Source organism: Rhipicephalus sanguineus, chromosome 8 (assembly GCF_013339695.2).
Source record: "Rhipicephalus sanguineus isolate Rsan-2018 chromosome 8, BIME_Rsan_1.4, whole genome shotgun sequence".
NCBI classification, from domain to species: domain Eukaryota; kingdom Metazoa; phylum Arthropoda; class Arachnida; order Ixodida; family Ixodidae; genus Rhipicephalus; species Rhipicephalus sanguineus.
This window is the reverse complement of record NC_051183.1, coordinates 23,163,048-23,183,325: the sequence shown is the minus strand read 5'-3', so window position 1 is coordinate 23,183,325 and position 20,278 is coordinate 23,163,048. Positions and strand designations below refer to the sequence as shown.

General features: G+C 46.3%; 1 protein-coding gene across 1 annotated transcript; it reads right to left on the bottom strand.

Moving 5' to 3' along the window:
* Nucleotides 1-10,537: 10,537 nt before the first annotated feature.
* LOC119401545 (U8-agatoxin-Ao1a-like) lies at nucleotides 10,538-19,839 on the bottom strand. Its single transcript, XM_037668436.2, is given in 4 exon segments — nucleotides 10,538-15,420; nucleotides 17,061-17,121; nucleotides 19,706-19,742; nucleotides 19,744-19,839. Coding segments are annotated over 4 exon segments (285 nt in total). The 5' UTR covers nucleotides 19,789-19,839; the 3' UTR covers nucleotides 10,538-15,278.
* Between the last annotated feature and the right edge of the window lie 439 nt (nucleotides 19,840-20,278).

Sequence of the window (20,278 nt, the reverse complement as noted above, 5' to 3'; positions counted from 1 at the left end):
CGAAATTTCGCGACTATCATATCGCCACTGACGAAGCTCCTCGGAAGTAACGGGCCCCTCCATTCGTGGTCGTCAGAGTGTGACAACGCTTTCGCAAAGCTCCGTCGTTTGTTGACGTCGTCTCCCATACTACGCCACTACGATCCTACGGCCCCAACGGAGGTACACACGGACGCCAGTGGTGTAGGCCTCGGCGCTGTCCTTGCGCAGCGCAAACCAGGGTTCCCCGAATATGTCGTGGCATACGCAAGCCGTACGCTTACCAGAGCCGAGACCAATTACACAGTCACGGAAAAAGAGTGCCTGGCGATCATCTGGGCCCTTACAAAGTTTCGACCTGATTTGTATGGTCGCCCATTTGATGTCGTCACCGACCATCATGCACTATGCTGGCTGTCGTCATTGAAGGATCCCTCAGGGCGTCTCGCCCGCTGGGCACTTCGCCTGCAAGACTACGACATCCGCGTGCTGTACCGCAACGGACGCCAGCATGCTGACGCCGACGCCCTCTCGCGCTCTCCCTTGCCTGACGACAATGCGCCCTGCTCAGTATCTCACATAGCTGTTGCTTCAATCGACGTTCACACCATCGCTACCGAACAGCGCAAGGATAAATGGATCACCTCGCTGATCGACTTGCTGGCGGATCCGTCGGCAACACCATCCACTCGCGCGTTGCGTCGTCAAGCCCACCATTTCGCCATTCGTGACGACCTACTGCACCGACGCAATTACAACGCCGACGGCCGCCAGTGGCTACTAGTGATACCCCGCAGTCTGCGTTCTGAAATATGCGAGGCCTTCCACTCGGACCCGCAATGCGCGCACTCTGGGGTAACCAAAACTTACCACCGCATTCGACAACGATACTTCTGGCGAGGGATGTACCGCTACGTGCAGAAGTTTGTTCGCTCCTGCCTCGATTGCCAACGCCGAAAACCTGCAACGCACGTGTCGCCAGCAGGTCTACAACCATTACCTTGCCCTAACCGTCCGTTTGGGCGCGTCGGCATCGATTTGTATGGACCACTTCCTCTGACTTCGGCTGGTAACCGCTAGGCCATCGTCGCTGTTGACCATCTAACGCGATACGCCGAAACCGCCGCCCTCCCAGCGGCTACAGCGCGCGATGTGGCCTCCTTCCTACTCCACCGATTCATGCTGCGTCACGGTCCGCCCCAGGAGCTGCTCAGTGATCGAGGCCGTGTCTTCTTGTCGGAAGTCGTCGAAGCCATTCTCAAAGAGTGCAACGTCGTTCACCACAAAACTACTGCTTACCACCCGCAGACGAATGGCCTCACCGAACGCTTTAACCGCACGCTCGGCGACATGCTCTCAATGTACGTCGCAGCCGACCACACAAATTGGGATGCCATTCTGCCCTTCGTCACGTACGCCTACAATACCGCCTCTCAGAGCACTACTGGTTTCTCGCCATTTTTCTTATTGTACGGCAGGCACCCGTCGCACACCATCGACACCATCCTTCCCTACAGGCCGGATCGATCTGAATGTGCGCCTATTTCGGACACAGCCAGGCTTGCTGAAGAATGTCGCGAGCTTGCGAAGACCTTTACAACGCACGAACAAGAGCGGCAGAAGAGCATTCGCGGTGGCACCACCACTTCTGAGTGCACGTTCCTCCCTGGAGCGCTCGTGTGGCTCTCGGTCCCGACCGCTGCAACTGGCCTCTCTTCCAAACTACTGCCCAAACACGAAGGCCCCTACCGTGTCGTCGAACGCACGTCCCCGGTCAACTACATGATTGAACCCATTGAGCCATCTTCGGACATGCGCCGTCGAAGGCGCGACATTGTGAACGTGGAGCGCCTCAAGCCCTACCATGATCCGCTCATAGTGACCAGCTGTTAGGTCGCCGGGCGGCTCCCTTTGCGTACCCGGGGTAATTGTACAGAAGCATTAGAACGCTGTAATGGGCCGCCTCTTGAGCGCCTTCTAGTGGGTCGCCCTCTTCGCCTCTTGTCGGAGAGCTCGCCCCTCGTGCGCTTGCTCGTGAGAGTCTGCGAGTCTGCGCTCTGTCGTTACTGTCGTCGCTGCGCATCGTCGCCATCGATCCCGCCGTCAATAAACGCCTTTACACATTGATTGTGTCATTTTTAAAATTTGGTCGCACGTTACAGTAGACAAGAATGACTTGTTGCCAAGTAACTTCGTGAAACGCAGTGAAAATCAGATAATTGTAATTAAGGAGATAACTGCCGGGGCCCTTGGGTCTCCAAGCTTTTGCGTTCTTTTTGCATTCCTCCCGCTTACTTCTGTGCACAAGCCTCCCGAAAACGCTATACAAAAGAACGCAGGAGCTTGTATACGCAAGGCGCATGCGTTCCCTGGCACTGAAACTCCCTATTAGAGAGTTTTAGAGAGAGGTTCAACACCCTTTATATATGTTCGCGCGTGCGTGTGTTTGAAATTGTGCGAAGTACAAAAATGTCGAGGGCAGGAGGGGGGGCGAGGGTAACCGCCTGACCACCTCGTGCTACGCCAAAGACAATGTATCTCTTTTTTTTTCGCAATCCGTGGCGTGGGTGCTGCACCTCTGCTGGTCAATGACCGCGGTGATAGCAAAAATTAGGGCCCGCAAGAGAAGTAGGCCCTTTAATTCACTCATTTTCTTATGGGCAGAGTGCATGCTCAGGTATAGTACTGTTTCAGTATTACCTACAAGCATATGAGCTCTCTTCCACCCCAGTATCTTTTCTTTCAACCAATCGTCGCACAGTCCTGACGTTTTTTCACAAGCTCCTTCGATATCTCGATCTGGCCTATCAAACGCAAATGCAGGTACACTCCAATGATTGCACATCTATCATTAGGAAGGTAACGGTAAGCCACCAGTAATGATTCTGAAATGCCTGTACCTGGGATTTATAAGCATGTTATTCTTTCTGCGGATTTTTCACTGATGATCTCTGTTCTGCTTGGCTCACAGGCTTAGAAACAAACAGGGTTTCATAGGCAATCGCCTAACGTGATTCGAAGGCGAAAACCATCTTCCTTTTCTTCTTAGTCGATGCACTGCTGCTCTTCAAATCCCCTCTGAAAGCTTTCTGCACTAACGTGGTTTTTCACTGCCTCCAGGATCGCAGGCATTGCAAGCTTTCAGCACGTCACCTACACTGCCTCCGTGATCGGTCCATCTTTGACGAAGCGACGATGTTTTGTGATGGCGTCACCATGTGACGTCACGATGATTACGTAACAAACGGTGCTGATAAGTGATGTCATGGTGACGTCGCAAATCAATATGATCACTATGGAACGCCATCACGTGATCAGGATTGTTTGCATTCCTGGGGTTGACGCCACCGACGCCGACAGCCAATTTTCGCGTTTGATGAAGCATCTAAGGCTTTCGCTTTAACAAATGCACATTTGCACCAATCCCGAAGGCTAACTGCTAACACTTTCAATTTTGCAGCAAAGCATGAGAAGGTGACAAAGTTGTCGACTAGGATTCTGCTGGGGTCATGGAGCCTCTTCTTATTCATCATGGTGACGGCGCTGAGCAGCTGCCTCGTGAGCACTATGCTCGTGAAGGGCACTGAAGATCACGTTGACGTCCTTGCGGATGTACTCAGGTTTCCGAAACTTAAGATCATCGTGGAGGGAGGGTCTGGTTTTGAGCAGGTCATCATGGTGAGCGAAAACACAGTGTTCTTTCTAATATCCTCTTGTGTAAACAGTTGTGCTCCATCAGATAGAAGGCTGCGTTTTAAGTTGTAACCCTGACCATCTTTGTTCAAGCGAAGCTTTTATGAGTTAGTGAGTTACAGATTTTGGTGCCGGCAGTGGCGGCAGCTAAATTCTTCGCGACGAACCCGGCGCAGGGGAGTCGACAGAAATGCGGGAGTACACCAATTCAGCCCTCGAAGGTGCACGGGTCCCACGCGTACTTGTATGCTTCGTTTGCCAAAAACTCCCATGGTCCCTTCCGCATCCGCCTAAGATGACTCGAAGGCGAAAGCCATCTTCTGTTTTTTTTCCTCTCGGTCGATTGAATTGTACCCACCGTCCCTGAAAGCTTTCTGCGCCCGGCGCTGTATCATACTGCCTCCTGGGTCGGAGCCAGGGCAAAAACAGAAAGAGACACACCATCAGATGTGCAAATAAAGCCTTACTTTAATGAAACACTGTGCGCATAGTCTTTGCAAAACCAAACTAAACAATACGTTTCGTTCGGAATACCTCAGCTTACAAGAGTTAAGCCTCATCCACTTTTTTGTTTTACCTTATATTATTCCCCTCCTCAGCTTTCTCCTGTTACATATGCTATCAGATACGCTGGTGCCGTCAGGTTAGCTTGAGGTTTAGCGCAAAGAAGTTATGCAGGACGACAGAAGACACGAAGACGACTGGTAGCTAACTGCAATTGCAGACAGCGTACGATGCCATTATCGAATGAGGAGGAAAGAGCCAGTCATAGTCGCTGTCCAACAACGCTACCTCTACCAAAGATATTGCCTCTGTCACAGCACAAATGGGTGATATAGCCTCCATCAGAGCACAAATGGCTGATAACCCTGTGAGGCAATTCGGAATACGACGGTACCTTTAAAACCTAGGTCGAAAATCCTCATATGGCACATTGCCTCGTATCCAGTAATTTCGTATGCACACATAGTAATCGTATGTGTTCTCGTATGATCATACGATATTATTGGACATGTGTCATACGCGTCATATGGGATTTTTCGATAGGGCAGCTGTGCGCTCTTTTCCCTTTTGCGCAATGGTACATACGCTGATGCCACATGCCGCAAACTAGCCCTTGATAATCCCTCTTGGCCGTCGAGTGTCTGGGCCCCTGCCCCTGCATCATTCTTTTGCATTAAAGCTCAAGATGTGAAGCAGCAGCTAGCGAGCTAGTGTACCTTATTCCGACAATAATTATGTGGAAACTTCAGGCTCATTATTGCCTTCACCGTGATGCTCAGTATAAAGCTCAAGGACGATAACCGTGGTATGTTATTTGTGCGAGTGAAAGCGTGCAAGCTCGCGCTGCCGAACATCGCGGCAACAGCGGAGAGGAAACGAGCCAGTCATCATTCGTCGCGCGAAAGCCCGACGGGCTAATGCCGGAGAGCGGGATGTATGGCTACGGCAGAAACTGAGTACTTTGAGCAGCCGGGCGCTGTCACTCGCGCCTCATCTTGACAAAGATCAGCGCGTGGCTCATACCTTTGTATGTGTTGTGTTTTGCTTTTCGGTTTGCGTGGGAGCAATAGACAGCAGCCAAGCCACATCGCTCGTTTCTGCGGCCGCATTTCCTTACACCAGCGCTTTGTTGAGTTACGCCAGGTCGGATGCTAAATGAGTTAGCTGCTAGCCTTACTTTGCAAAAAGTTCCAATTTGTTGCTATACTATTCATCTCTTTGCCCTTGCGGCGAAACTGTGACTTTTTTGGTTGAACATTTTTCTGGGTAATCCTGACGTCTTCGCGTTCGCTCTTCCAACGCAGAAACCAACGACACCTTTGTTCAAAAAGGTCCAACGTCACGTGGTATATACCCGGGGATCCTACGCTCCTGGCGCCGTACAGGATGATATTTTTAACCGCGTAGAAGGTGGAGGCCACGTGTTCCTACACGAGCGCTTCTTCCTGGACGCCTCGCTGGCAGCCCGCTACGCGAAGCGTGGCCATTGCAGATTCAGGCGAGCTCGCGAAGCCTTGTACCTGCAGCCCGTGGTCATGTTGATGAGAAAGAGTCTGAAGCCAGAAATCAAGCACTCCATAAACACGAAGTAAGTAATCACCGTGGGGAATATTGAAAGTGCCAGAAGGTTAGACGCATATCAGCAATTCCTGAAACAAATTTTGCATTGGTCATTCAAATATAAGTTGTAAATATGCGAAATGGGTCATGGCACACTTTCTTGTAGTGTCAATGAGAAAAAGTTATGCGTGGCTTTAACTGACTTAACGTCATAAACACCAATGTACAAAGGAGATGAGGGGCCAGCTACACTGACTTCACGTCTAGAAGTTTGATGACATCATCACAGACGTCACATCATCTGCGCGCGGCTGCGCATCGCCTTCTCCGCGCCTGACTCCGCCCTACCACCGGCGTCACAGCTCCTCCTCTCCCCTTACCTCCTCCTCCTCTCCGCTTGGCCGCCTGCATGTCACCAACCTCCAACTCGCCTCCCTCCTCCTCTCGTCTCCGCTATACTATGCTATATCATACCTCTTCCTTTCCCTCCTCCTCATAACCACGTCACTCCTTCTCCCTCTCATTTCTCTTTCCCACCGCTTGCTATACTATAATGCACATGGCTACACTACACTTTACTGTCTACTCTCCTTCTTTCCCGGTCCTACTTTCCTTCCTCCTTACCCTAGCATTCATCCTTCTCACCATCGATTCACTTTTCCACATTTGCTATAGTATACTATACATGGCTATGCTATGCTTTACCCTTTCCCCTCATGCATTCCCTCCTCCTCAACCTCACTTCCCTTACAACCCCCTTACGCAACACTAGGCATGGGTACGATATGCTAGGAGCTGCTTGGGATACCCGCCTAACCGCGTATGGTACGGACGATGTTAGCGAGTGGTTAGCTCCACAAAACACCCTGCAGTTTTCCCCACTTCATCACTGCTAATGCGAAAGCATTTAAAAATAGCGGAGTTAACTCGCACGTCGCATTCTCCCTATTTACAACGAAGATGTATTCGTCTACCTCGTGCCGTCTTCGTCGTCTTGGTAGTAGCCGTAGTAGTAGCAGCAGTAGTAGACGTCACGCAGGCCACGTGACCAGAGGCGCAGTGAATAAAGAATTTAAAAAAACGTAATGATGGTGATGGTGCTCGAAATAATGATGATGATGACTATCGGCACAAAATACCGGGAAACCGATTCGCACTTTCATTATTTCCATTAATTAGAGATATTACATGAGATACACCAAGTCGATGCACTGGGGCGTGTGAGAGGGTCATGTAGATAACAGGGAGCGCACACTTGGCAGGTTTATGGCTGCGCAGGCCGCAAATCACGTGACGCGAGAAGCTCGCTGAAACGCCATTGCCTGAGCCGGCAGGTCACGTAGTCTAGCTTTGCCGAGTCATGTGCAAGCACGCGTACTAAAGACGAAACTGTTTAAGCTGAAAGTTGGGCCGTTCGGTGTGCGCAAAAAAACCTCGCCGAGCGATGACGTCACCGTGCGTCGCCTAGCAACAGGTTGCAGGAAGGAAAAGCGGAGGGGAAGAAATAAACTAAACGAAATACAATTTCTTGGTGAGGCGGGATTTGAACCCGGGTGCTCACGCTCCGAAGGCGCCTTCGTAACCACTCGGCTACCAGGCATAAGAGCACTTTTTGTTGGCCGAGTTGGCGAACGTTCATAATTGCTTTTAAGGCGCAAGAGAACCCAATCACAAGAAAGGACACGGGACAGAGCACCAGGCACGCTGGCAGATTAAGCTTTCATTGGAATTATGTGATTGCCTTGCCATGGGTGAGAGAACGAGAAAAGATCGAGAGAAAGAAGGAAAGAGAAGTAGAGAGAGAGAGAGAGAGAGAAACACAGAGAAAGAAAGAGAAAGAAATAAGCACAGAGAGAAAGAGAGAGAAATAAATAGAGAGAGCCTCAACTTGTTTCTTTTGTTTTTTTTTTGTAGGCTTAGTTGCCCCTCTATGCTCATGTGGCTATATCTAGGCATAACTGGCTATCTCTAGATTAGGCTTGGGGTGTGTGCTAAGGAAGGCCGTCTAACTCAGCTGCCCGTCGGGCTTGGCATCACCAGTGCGAATACGAACCGATGTTAAAGACGATAGTCTTTCTTGGGGAACATAAACGCAGAAATTTTGGTCTGTCTGTCTTTCTGTTCGTCTGTCTGTCCCCCGATTCAGCGACCCGGCCAAAGTTGAACCACTTGCTTACCGCCCACCCATCTTGAGCTGGTACGGCTGTTTATACTTGTGAACGTTGTCGATCAAAAAGTAAATATCACGCATATCTGAGGCACAACATCACTAGGTAAGTATTAGGTGGTGTGTTCCTTTAATGGAAAATACATAGATACGTAATTCTAAAGACCCTAGTTTCTTAAGCTGCGCTGAAAATGCGACTGCGCTGAAAGTGCCTATGCGCGCCAAGGAACGCCCTCTGCCACGGAGGGAGGAAACCCTCTGCACAAGGTCATGTTTCCCGATGTATTGCCAGATGGCGTCCATATCTCACGCAGCGTAGAGTTACTGTATATGCTACCTTTCTGAAGGTAGCATATACAGTAACTCTAACGCAGCGCCTCCTCTATCGTCTTCACACGGCATTTGCAGCGGAGCAAGCAGATACGTGGCCAATTTTTTTTTTTAATTTAGTGGCGGATTTACGACACCACGTCATCTCGCTAGCCAATTACATACACTCACGCTCTTACAGCTTCGTTTTCCGATGTTTTTCACGTCATGTATCTGGCTGAATTTTTTTTCCAGCCTTAGGAGAGCACTTGAAATGGGCCTCAGCGAAAGACCAATCCAGCCATACCTATTCAACGCGTCCAGATGCTACGCCGAAGAGCCCGAGGAAGCCGCCGCATATCGTCTTGAAGACATGCAGGGGGCGTTCTTTGCCCTGGCCTTAGGTCTAGCCCTTTCATTCGGAGTGTTCTTGGCTGAGCTCGCAATGAACCACACCCCACCTTTCGAGCTGAAACGCCGACCCCTCCGACAAGCTAGAGATGGACGAATCGAAAACTCTTAAGCACACTGACAATTTGTCCCCGCCTGTTGTCGACCTATTTCTTTTAGCGCTTTCGGTCTTATGGGACTGCAGACCACCAACTAGCTCCACCTTCCATTCTTCCAATTTACATGAAGCCTTTAGAGTCCAAGCGAGTTACACATGCAAGAAGCACTAAAATTATGTATTGGGATGAACTAGCTTTAGAAAGCTTTTATCTGAAGAATTATGTTTCCTTTGCATTTTAATACACGCAGGCGTAGGTGTATGCGAAACGCACTGGGGGTCTGCTTTGCAACTTTGTCTTGAAGATTGTTGGTGGATTTCTCATCTCTAAAGTAATCACAATAAAAACGCTACATTGTGTTAGACAGTGCACAAGTTAGTTTTTGCATCTACACAGTGAAAATATAGGAAACACTATGTGGATAGTGATAGTTCCAAGTCGAAATAAAACTGCACAATATTGCCAAATAAATCATGAAGTAGCAGGCGCTACTTCATGATTAGCGCTAAATACAAATAACAGCGCATGCAGTAGGTTACTGAAGCATTTTTTATTTGTAAATTTATTAACTCGTGTATATCGATCACGCTGAGATGGGACGAATAGGGAGGTACTTCTTAGTCTCATTTTCTTAATGCTTTTGTCCGACCCACACTTAGGTGTCTTTCTGGCTTTTCGTTTTGATGCCTTTGGCTCATGTTCTTCCCTCGATTTATATTAATTGATAGTCCATATTGACAAGGATGCAATTGAAAGGACAACGCTTGTGCCTTCTATAACTTTCAGTGTTTTCGCGTTTCTTGTTTCGTTGATACCATAGAAGCTTTTCAAAGAACTCTTGAGAGAGCAATACAATGCTGAATAGAAAACGTCTGAAGTGTTCCGCGCGAAGCCAGACAAGCTGCGCACTTACGTGTTCATTCATAAAAGAAGAAAAGCTATGAAGCGTGGAAACTTGGGAAAGTTGGTAGGTCATAATTGAATATACGAACAGTTGTGTGTTGTTACCTTCCTCTGTCCTTGTCTGTTGCGCTGTTCTTATATTCAAGAAAAGCTACCCGTGCCTCGAATATTATTCTCCGTAATGGCGTTTCCCTTATTTGCAATATTGTGCATGCAGCCTTCATTGGGCGCCAGTGACTGGCACGGCAGTTGCTCTCATGCTTACATAAAAGATGCGTCGGCCCCATGCACTTTGTTTTTTTGCTAGTGCGTCTGTCGTGACTCACAGCCAAATCTCATCGTTGCCCTCTTGCAAGCGCAAAGCGTGGATTGTTTCACTGTGACGGCTTCGGCCAGTCAGTGTATGTTGATGAGGTATGTACCAATCAGCAGAAGCCATCAATATAAATTGTTTAGTTAGTCTTGAAACACGAAAACGTGTCATCGCGACTTCGATGTGACTAGCATGCAATCACGAGCTTGTCATCAGATACAAAATAAAATCAACAGTCGATTGCTAGCTCTTGATGCTATGCGTCTGTGTACTCTTGTGTATAGTTTTCGAATACTTTACGCTTGCATATTTAAGGAAATATTTAAAAGAAGGTAAGGCACGCCTATGTAACAACTGACCATCATTTCAAAACGTATATGGACAGAGAAACCAGGAGCTAAATGGTGCTATAATGTGGAAAGCACTCCCTTACTGCGTAAACACTAGCCAAAACTTTGGACATTACTTAGAAAACTTTTTTCATGATTGTTGACACGTTCTTTCTATTTGTGTGCCCTGTTGTCATAATATAGCCTTTGTTTATCCGGTATTTTTTTCTGGAAAAAAAGTTTATTAACGTGTGTTTAGGTTGTTTCGCACAATGCCTGTTTTATTATTGCACCCCAAACTAGCAGCCAAGGCTATAGTTCCAAACAATATTCTGTATTATGTGTATGCAATAAATCAAATAAACCAATAGAAAAACACAGGACAGAAGAAAAGAGTACAAGACGACATGAACTTGTGTACGCGCTAGCACACCTTGCGTTATCTTACGATCAATCCTTACAGCAAACTCAGCTTTCTGTTGTTTTAAGCAATTGTGTTGCAGGAAAACAAACAACCAATAAATAAACAATAAAATACACGCGGCTTGAATTCCTTCAGTATAAGCAAATAGTCTCGGTCGAAATACAGGGTACTGGCATTGAACCCTGCCAGCTGCCCCATTGCAATCGCTAAGGTAAACATGGAAAGCTTCGAGTCCCGCTCGCTCCATGTTGGAAGTAAAAAGTAAGCCCTCTCCAACTCCTCTTTCCCGTCGAGAACAAGTATTTCATTTTCTTCGTTCTTGTCGTGGTCGTCCTGTTGTAGCCATGAACGTGAAGTCAGCGTCAAAAGTTTAGAGACCACTATGTCTTGCGAAGTTCTTGAATATCCCCGAAATTTGTGACTTTATTGGGTCGAACTGCAGAGTACGTGTCGTTAGCGTGTTTCAGAACAGCGATTGCATTGAGAAAGCAATTGACTTTGAACGTCAACAAAATTTGAATACGTCTCGAGTTGTTGTGGCTTGTTATGTCTTGCAAGAAGTCTGACACCCGATTGTATCATCATCATCATCATCAGCCTGATTACGCCCACTGCAGAGCAAAGGCCTCTCGCATGTTTCGCCAATCAACCCGGTCCTGTCCTTGCTGCGGTCACGTTATCGCCGCAAATTTCTTAATCTCATCTGTCGCCCTAACTTTCTGCCTCCCCCTGGCATGCTTGCCTTCTCTTGTAATCCACTTTGTTGCTCTCGATTACCAGTGGTTATCTTGCCTACGAGCTACATGCCCTGACCATTCCTATTTCTTCTTGATTTCGACTAAGATGTTCTTAACACCCGTTTGTTCCCTGACCCACTCTGCTCTCGTCTTGTCCCTTAAGGTTACACCTATCACTTTCCTTTCCATTGCTCGCTGCGTCATCGTCAACTTAAGTTAGACCCTCTTCGTAAGCCTCGAGGTTTCTGCTCCGTAGGTAAGTACCAGAAAGATGCAGCTGCAATTCTCCACCGGAATAGAAAAAAAGAAGTTCGTGTATTAGTGGAATTGCATAAAGAGGCTTTGGGGTGCAGCCTCACTGCCGGTGAGCAGTGCCGGTAATGCACTCCCTCACCAGATTTTATAACTGAAATGATTTACCAAGTGTGCACCAGGCTTCCGCCTTCAAGTGTTACAGGCAACGCGCTGCCAACTTTTTATCGCATGTCCACATCATCACCGTATCAAGATGCCACGGCGAGGCCTTTGAGAATGCCAGACCATGTAACAAGTCCATGTCTTTGAACGGGGGAGCAAGTTAAGGGACTTCCCTATCGTCGGCTGATGTCTCGTGTTGGGGTCATGCAGATACCACGTGTTATACACATAAGCCGAGAAGTTGCACGTTTGGAACGCCAGCAGCGCTTGCCCATAAACAACAGCGTTGCCGAAGGGCTCATTCGTCTCTCCCAGCCAGCGAAGCGACAGCGAAATGCCAGCGTCGGGAGTTTGACACAGATCTACGGAAGAGAGAAGAGGAGGCGGAACGCGAGCGCCGATAGTTAGAGGCACTGTGCTCGGAGCAGCAAACAGTTGAAATACAGTAAAAAGGAGACCATAAAAGAGAAGATAGATATTCGCGAATGAAATCTAATATTCACAAGAAAAGAACAAAAAATATGAAACATCATATAATCACATGAAGATAGCAGAACCTCAAAGTGCAGAAAAGCACAAGATAAACACAAGGAAAACACGCGCGAATCTATGCTTAGCAGTTCATACAGCTTGGGGCGAAAGTGGCTTTGATTTTTTGGAGGGTGGGAAAGATAGCCAGCTTGCGGTGGCCTGCGAAAACATAGGTCCTCGGGTCACGTAAAGGACTCGAAAATATATGCTCACTTTATTCACGCAGAACTTATGACTACAAAAAAGAGAGAAAACACGAAAGAAACAAAGCACAACACACTGGGTAACAGCATTGTTTCGGTTTCGGAACCCACTACCAGCATGGTTTTACAGCACGGAACAGTCGTGGATCACACATGGGGGATGGAGACGACACCAAGTGCTGGGAATTGGGATGGAGATACATCCGAGTATCACACAGTCAAGTCGGGAACATTTCATTGTGTCGTTTCGAAGCTGCATTCAAGCTTCTCGGACACTGTTGTGTTATTTGTAATCTCTTTTACGTTTTATCTGAGCGAGCCACATATGATTGCGGCCCAGGAAGCCCTATTGCATGAACAATCGACATCTGAAAAAAAAAGCACTCGTTACACTGTAAGCAAGAGTTGACCTGATTATCTCTTCATATCTCGAACATCTTTGCTTTCACATGCGCTAGTTGAACAGAGTGATAATCGTGAAGTAAGCGTGTTTGAGGAGACCATGTGCATACTGATAAGCGTGCAGGAAAAGGGATAAAACTGTACAAAAGGTAGGTCTCGGTGGATCACTACAGAATTTCCGAAACGAGATATTTTTCGTTCCTTAGCAGGAAATTGCATTGAGATTGCGGTGCCAGAAAGGGTTGCTTGGCGTCTCTCGCCACTTCAGTGAGGGCAAGTTTCAAGGAGAGAAACACACTCCGGTTTTTTAGTTTATAAGTGAATAGAATGACGTTTGGAATGTGTATGTCACAGTCAGGGAGTAGCAGGCATGCAGGAAAGGAAGGCAATTTAGAGGAAAAGTTGTGCATATTTTTACAGAGTGGTGCGAACATGTAGCGGGGCAAAGACAGGAATGTCGCTAAAACTGAAAGCTTTGTTCAGGTTGACGTCATCTTGATGTAAAGCTGTGGTTCAACAAAGTGACGTTCGTGGAGCTTTAGAGAAGTCATTAAGCAGTAACGTATCCAGCCAAGGTGTCTGAAAATTTTGAAAATTTTGGTATTTCTGGATTTTAGGTCGCTGTAATACTAGTACTAGAAAGGAAGCAGATACCCCCACAGGTGTGGCCTGCTTCGTGAATCTCACCTTCATTGATTCAAATAAGTACGGCTATCGTTTTCAAGGCGGCCACATTGCCTGTTATGCAGTCAAGAAAAACAGCAGGCAATTCGCACACTTTTCACGGGAATAGTGAACACGCTGAACGGATGCGAACAATTCACGCAAGAAGTGCCTTACAGCACCCTGTCTGGCTACGGTCACATAAACACAAGCGTAGCATTTTCTTCGCAAGAGGAACAACCGACGACATCGAGATCACAGTGAATCACTAACTCGCAACAACGTTGTTAGGTAGTAAAGCCAACAACACACCCTCGGTTGACACCTTTGAGTGACATTCATAGAATTTCATATACCTTTTCAAACAGATGCGAACACAATACTTACGACATAGATAACACATACATAAGGATTACGGCCTATCGCGCCATAACGACGATCATGAACAAATATAATATATCAGGCTTTATCCGTACACTCGGCCACTTTACAGCCCCAGTTCAAGTCTTACCATTCCGCAGTAAAACAAGGTTCAGAGTCTGAAGTAGACTACCTGTTCCTTGGCGTCGGTAATCTGTGTAAGCGACCACACTACAAACAGAAAAATGGGTGGTTTGTTAAGCAGAAGCAAGTTTCATAGCCACAAAGGTGAAATTAAAATAAATGATGTTATCTCCAGTGTCTCTGACAGAATCTCAAAGAGACCATCAAAAGCTCATTAGATCGCTAAACTGGGAAAACTAAGTGAACGCGTAAATTCCTTGGCGCTAGAATTCTGTGTTAGCGACCCTCCAACCACGCAGAACAATGTGTGTTTTCTAGTTTAAACGTCATTTGGTGGTAATCATAAGGAAATTAAAAATAAACGGAGATGTCAGCTTCGTTGCCTTTTGGATAAGTATAGAAAGCCATTTTAATTTCTTCTTTACGAGCTTTAAAAGCTCCCAGTTGAAAATAATAAGAGAACTTGCCGTTATTACAAGGTTCTGCTGTAATGACTACACTATTTTGTTAGGGCGACATACCATTCTACTGTGCTGTTGTGCAACAGACATTTTGTTGTCGTGACATCAGAAGCGAATTCTGTGGCGTGTTTGATGTCACAAAAGACAGCTGTTGTACTACAAGCACATACCTCAGAAAAGTGTGTTGTCATTACAGGCATCGATATGCCACAACAGAAGTGTCTCAAATAACGTAAGGTATCTGTTATAACACTACAGAAACCGGATCGCACAAAAGACCCTCACAGAGCGTACCAACATACCACGGAGTAATAACAGCATGTCCCAAAATACGACAAGATATTAGAATGTTCTATTCGTCCTATTCTGTTGCAGTTTTCAACTGGGCTAGAACAATAAACTGACGGAACGAAGCCAACACAAGGGGCACCAAACAAAGAGTACCCTTTTCAGTTAGTTTGTCCCGCTTTTAACTTCGTGTCTTTTGTTCGCCCGGTACACACTCTAGACTGCTAGTTTCACGCAACCAACAAAGTACAACAGCGAGCGCCATTTGTGGAGACAACACAAAGCTGACTTTTTTGACATCCACACCGGAGATAAACGAAAACGACGAGGTTGTTATTTTGCCGGGCCGACGTGGAGACCGCTGTTAGCCTGGCTGGCCTGCTCACTTCTTGCCCAGGGACTGAAAGAGGCCGGCCCTCTGGCAACGACAGTTGGTGCCCCAGAGGTTGCAGCGGCAAGCCGACTGGTTGCAGCAGTCGTTGGGTCGGCCGTCGCAGGTTGCACCCCGTCGAATGCAGCTGCGCCTGAGCAACAGAAGAAAACATTCTTGAGAATTAGTCTCGGCTATGGTGTTGTTTTAATTTTCACTTTTTTTTCCATTAAAGTCAACAACAACAGCTATTACGTAGGGTTGGGCACAAGCGTTGGGAAAGCTAGAAATGATGGAAAGGCAAGGAGGTTAACCGGAATCGAAACTTCAGGTTTGCTACCCCACACTAGAGGAAATGGAAGGATTTAGCGCCCGACCTCTCGCTTTCTCCTCTTCTATTTGAAATCTTTGTTTTTGTTCGCGCTATCATGAATCCCATAGAGGTCGTACAATTTGCCCAGAAATAAGTTCTACTCAAAAGTATCTATCTAAAGTTTTGTATGCAAACGAATGCAAAGGAATCCAGTAAAAATGCGGTTTCTTTAATATTTCATTGGTACTTTACATTCTAAATACACAGGCAAAAAACAGGTCATAGCCAATTTATCTCATATAAGTACTACTAATTTTCTTTGAAGGCAGTCACGCTTAGGTTACTGTGCTTACCGTAATGAAGCCTGCAACAGAACTCAGTACGTGAAACGCCTCTTGTCTGACATGCGACAAACACGAATAATTTCTATCAAAAACTCCACTTGCAACCACTAATATTAGAGCCTTATCCGTTCTTTCCTGCGCTTTGAAGTTTTCAGCACACGGCAACTGTGGCAAATGTTAGGTTTGCTCGCGTTCTAATTTTTGGTCATTGCATTCCATCTAACATTTGAACAAGTTGAAGATAAAGTATCATACTTCTTCTTCGAAGACCATGTAACCGAGATACCTTTCAACACAACGCTCATAACCAATAACTCTAAGTATCATCAAGGCACTGAACAAAGAGGGTTCGGCAATTCATTTTCAGTGAGCTCTACCTTAAATCTATGAGCAACGATGCATTGTGCTCTCTTTCGTGTTTTTGTTTATTTGGAAAGGCACACTGAGGATCAAAGTTGATTTCTCTTTTGTCGGACGTTCGTAAACCATCCATCAAAGGGTTTGAAAGAAGCAGCGCTGGTTAGTGAGCGCAGACAAACTTGAACATAAGGTTGGCGCTTCAATCTTTTTCTTACTTCTATCACACTGATCATATCGAAAACGTTAAAGTGCTGTTAACTATCTTGTTGTTTACAACGTCGCAGTTTTCAACCCCCCCAAAAATTTTTTTATCATTAAATTGCACGAGCTAGGTTCCTGCACATTTTCCCAATAGGACCCAAACGCAATAGATCATTCAGGATAAGTGGGCATGTTCTTCGATACACTGTACTGAGAATCTTCCGGAAATTTACTTTCAGTCCGACTTTAGGTGAAATTTTATGGTTTCCGGCGTCTTAATTTCCTACTTTTGCACGAAATATAAAAAACCGCTTCGCATATTCATTTACTGTGTCGTGGAAAAAAACGCCAGTATTTCAAAGAAATTCTAAATAAAAAACAGATGTAACGCAAGGTGTGCAGATAGTATGTTTACGAAAAGGTGGCAATTCTCACCTTTCGCGCTGCATAATGAAACCTTATATAATATAAGTTGTTACAAAATACATGAGTTGTACATTCGCAAGAACACAACCCGAAAGTACAACAGCTACGCTACCGTCTCAGGGGGCAGTTAACCGCAACAAAATTACTTACTTATCAGCAGACATCAAGTAGTTCTCGAGTCGCTGTTTGTACTCATCTAAGAGCTGGTCATCTGTAAACGAAAACACAAACACACGAAATACAGTATGAGTACACATAATCTATACATGGCTCAGCTGTATGCTTTTTTTGCACTTAAACTTTCACCCACTCCTGCGAGTACCGATTTATACAGATAGCACTGAACGTACTCTTTCACTTAGGAGGAATTGATATTATCGCTAAATCACCGGACATCACTCTGATATTATTTCCAGCAAAGCTGATGGCATTCGACATGGTGATGTGCGTGGTGAGCTTTGCTGCCGCCAAAGCGGCCACACTATTTATGCAAAACGCATTCTGTGCGCTAACGTTTGCGACACACTGAAGTCTTACTTCGCCGCCTAATTTGATAACTACAGAACATTTCCCTTGCATATAAAACTGGACCTCACCTGGGCTTTGTCGTCACCTCGGCTTTATTAGGAATTAGGAAATGGCCAGAAACCCTACCGAAATGTAATCGGAAAGAATAGATTCTGCATCACTGTTAGCATCTGAACGCTTTGCTTTAATTCCTTGTAAGCATTCATAGGTTACTGCACTACTACGCAAGAGACATAGGGCGCAGTTCACAAATGCATTTTATTGAGCATCCTGCTATCGGCCGGCTGCATTCCCTAATATGTTCAACGGCGGTATTTTTTTAGTTGCGCGAGCACCGGGTCATACTGATCTTCCTCTTCCAAGCACTTCCGGTCCGGCACTTACTTCCGGTTTTCCGAAAATTCAGAAACAGTCTTCAAAAAATCAAACTTGGTACAAAATTGGTGGTTTTGGTTGAATTTAAGAGTTACATTGGATACATATGATGTCGCAGCATACGTTTACTTCAGATAAGATCTACTGAACTGCCAAGATAACTAATGAAAATTAATTGAACGAGTTCAATCAAAGAGCAGACGCTTTTTGCGAGAGCAGCTGGAATTGTTGTGGCACCTGCCGGAGCAGATCTCAACGACGCTCTTTTCCTACTGGCCTCTGCGATACACTTCGGCCCCGCGACGAAACACTAATAATTATAATAATTGTTGGGGTTTGACGACCCGCAACCACGATATGAGTATGAGGGACGCCGTAGTGGAGGGCTCCAGAAATTTTGACCACCTGGTGTTCTTTAACGTGCACCTAAATCTAAGTACACGGGCCTGAAGCATTTTCGCCTCCACAGAAAATGCGGCCGCCGCGGCCGGGAATTCGATCCCGCGACCTTCGGATCAGCAGTCGAGGACCATAACCGCTGGACCACCGTGACGGGTGCGTGATAAAACACAAAGTAAACCCCAGGAATACAGCAGGGCACACAAACGCCGAGCTGCGAGTGCCGCTAGCAACCACCTAAATCAAGGATTAGGGTCACCTCCATTTTTTTAACTTTATCCGATGAGCATTTGCTTAACGTAAAAAAATTCTACAGATCCTACGCGTTGTGGAAACTGGTTTCATGCGAAGCAGTCAGCGAGTACTTCTATGCTGTACTTTATGGCTTTGAGCCAAAGGTTACGAGGTGGATCGACATGTTTCTGTAATTGTAGTAGCTGCGTGCACATCGTGGGCTTACCAGGCACGTCGACAACACTGGCGTTGAAGGTGTAACTTATGGCGCGATGTTGCGTCAGCCCTCACGTCAGAGTACATACGTATGTACTACCGAAACTAACTGAAATTTATGGCGCAATCATGTCAATATCATACGTAACCTTCGTTAATGTATTCCTTCGGGGTCGAGCACTGCTTCAATATAGCTTGCTCAATTATAGAAATACAAATATAACGTTTATTAGACTGCTATAAAAGCGGAGCCAACACTGGGACCACCGACGTTATTCCGATATGACGCCCGTAACGTAGGAATACATATGCAGCGTTTATTGCTTTCTTGTAAAATTAGATAGCCAGCACCACAACCACAGTTTTCGTTGCACCGACATTACGCCTGCAGAGTCTGTTTTTCCGAACCAGTTTACAGAGCTGGCGTGGTTCTGTGGTAGAATACATCACTGCCACGCAGAATGTTTGGGTTCGATTCCGGCTGGGATCCTAATTTTTATTCTTTCTATTTGTCCGGTCAACGCTGCCAATGTCGGTTTTTCTTGACGCTCTCGCATTTAAACTACGGATGTCTGATCTTGCCGTTCCTGGGTAGATATAAACTGTCAGTCACCTGTGGCGCATACTCGTGCCCCGCGGCCCGTGGTAAACGGGTATGTGCCACACGTGTCTGGAAGAATGGGTTTGACGACGTACGCGACATCATTTTCACGTTATTCATGTCATCTTCCGACAGTCACATTTGTCAAATCCTCTTACTCTCCCATGCCAACTTTGGTCTACACCAACGATCACGAGAGCACCCAGACGTAAGCAGATAGATAGATAGATAGATAGATAGATAGATAGATAGATAGATAGATAGATAGATAGATAGATAGATAGATAGATAGATAGATAGATAGATAGATAGATAGATAGATAGATAGATAGATAGATAGATAGATAGATAGATAGATAGAAACGCTCAAAGTGCCAGAGGTTCGCGAAGAAATGCTGCGCATTTAAACGTTTTTTGCGAACATGGTTCATGAAGTTCTTACCGTAGTTGTTGTAGGGCACAGCAAGCACTGTTCCCACAGAGGAACATGACTACTAAGGTGAGGGCGACCAGTTGCGACTGCATTCTGCTTTTGATCGGGTGTGAAGTGCGGAGATTTGACTGGGTGTCTGGTGGCTACCCTGCAAAGACACCAGCGAATGAAAAACATTAACACCACACTCACCAAGCAGACCGCTATTGATGGCACCCACGACAATGCAGATGTACATACACCGAGTTGTCAAACGAATAGTAATGTGCGGCCACCAGCATTCAGATGGAAAAGTTGTCTCTTCGTACAGATTCCTCTGCTGCACAGATGTCTGATTCAAAGTCCGAAAGCTCCGCTCGTGACAAACCGTTGCAGCGGCGCAAAAACTTATCGTCAAGGAGTTCACGTCTATAACAGTCTCTAATCCTTTCACAGCGTTGTAAATCATTGTTTCCTATCCTGATGGGTGACCATCCACGGGCATGGCCACAGTGTGCGGCGAGTCGTCACTATAACAAATTTACGCAGACGCCTTTAACGAATTATTACGTCTTCTCGTGTTGCAGTACACCAGTACGACCA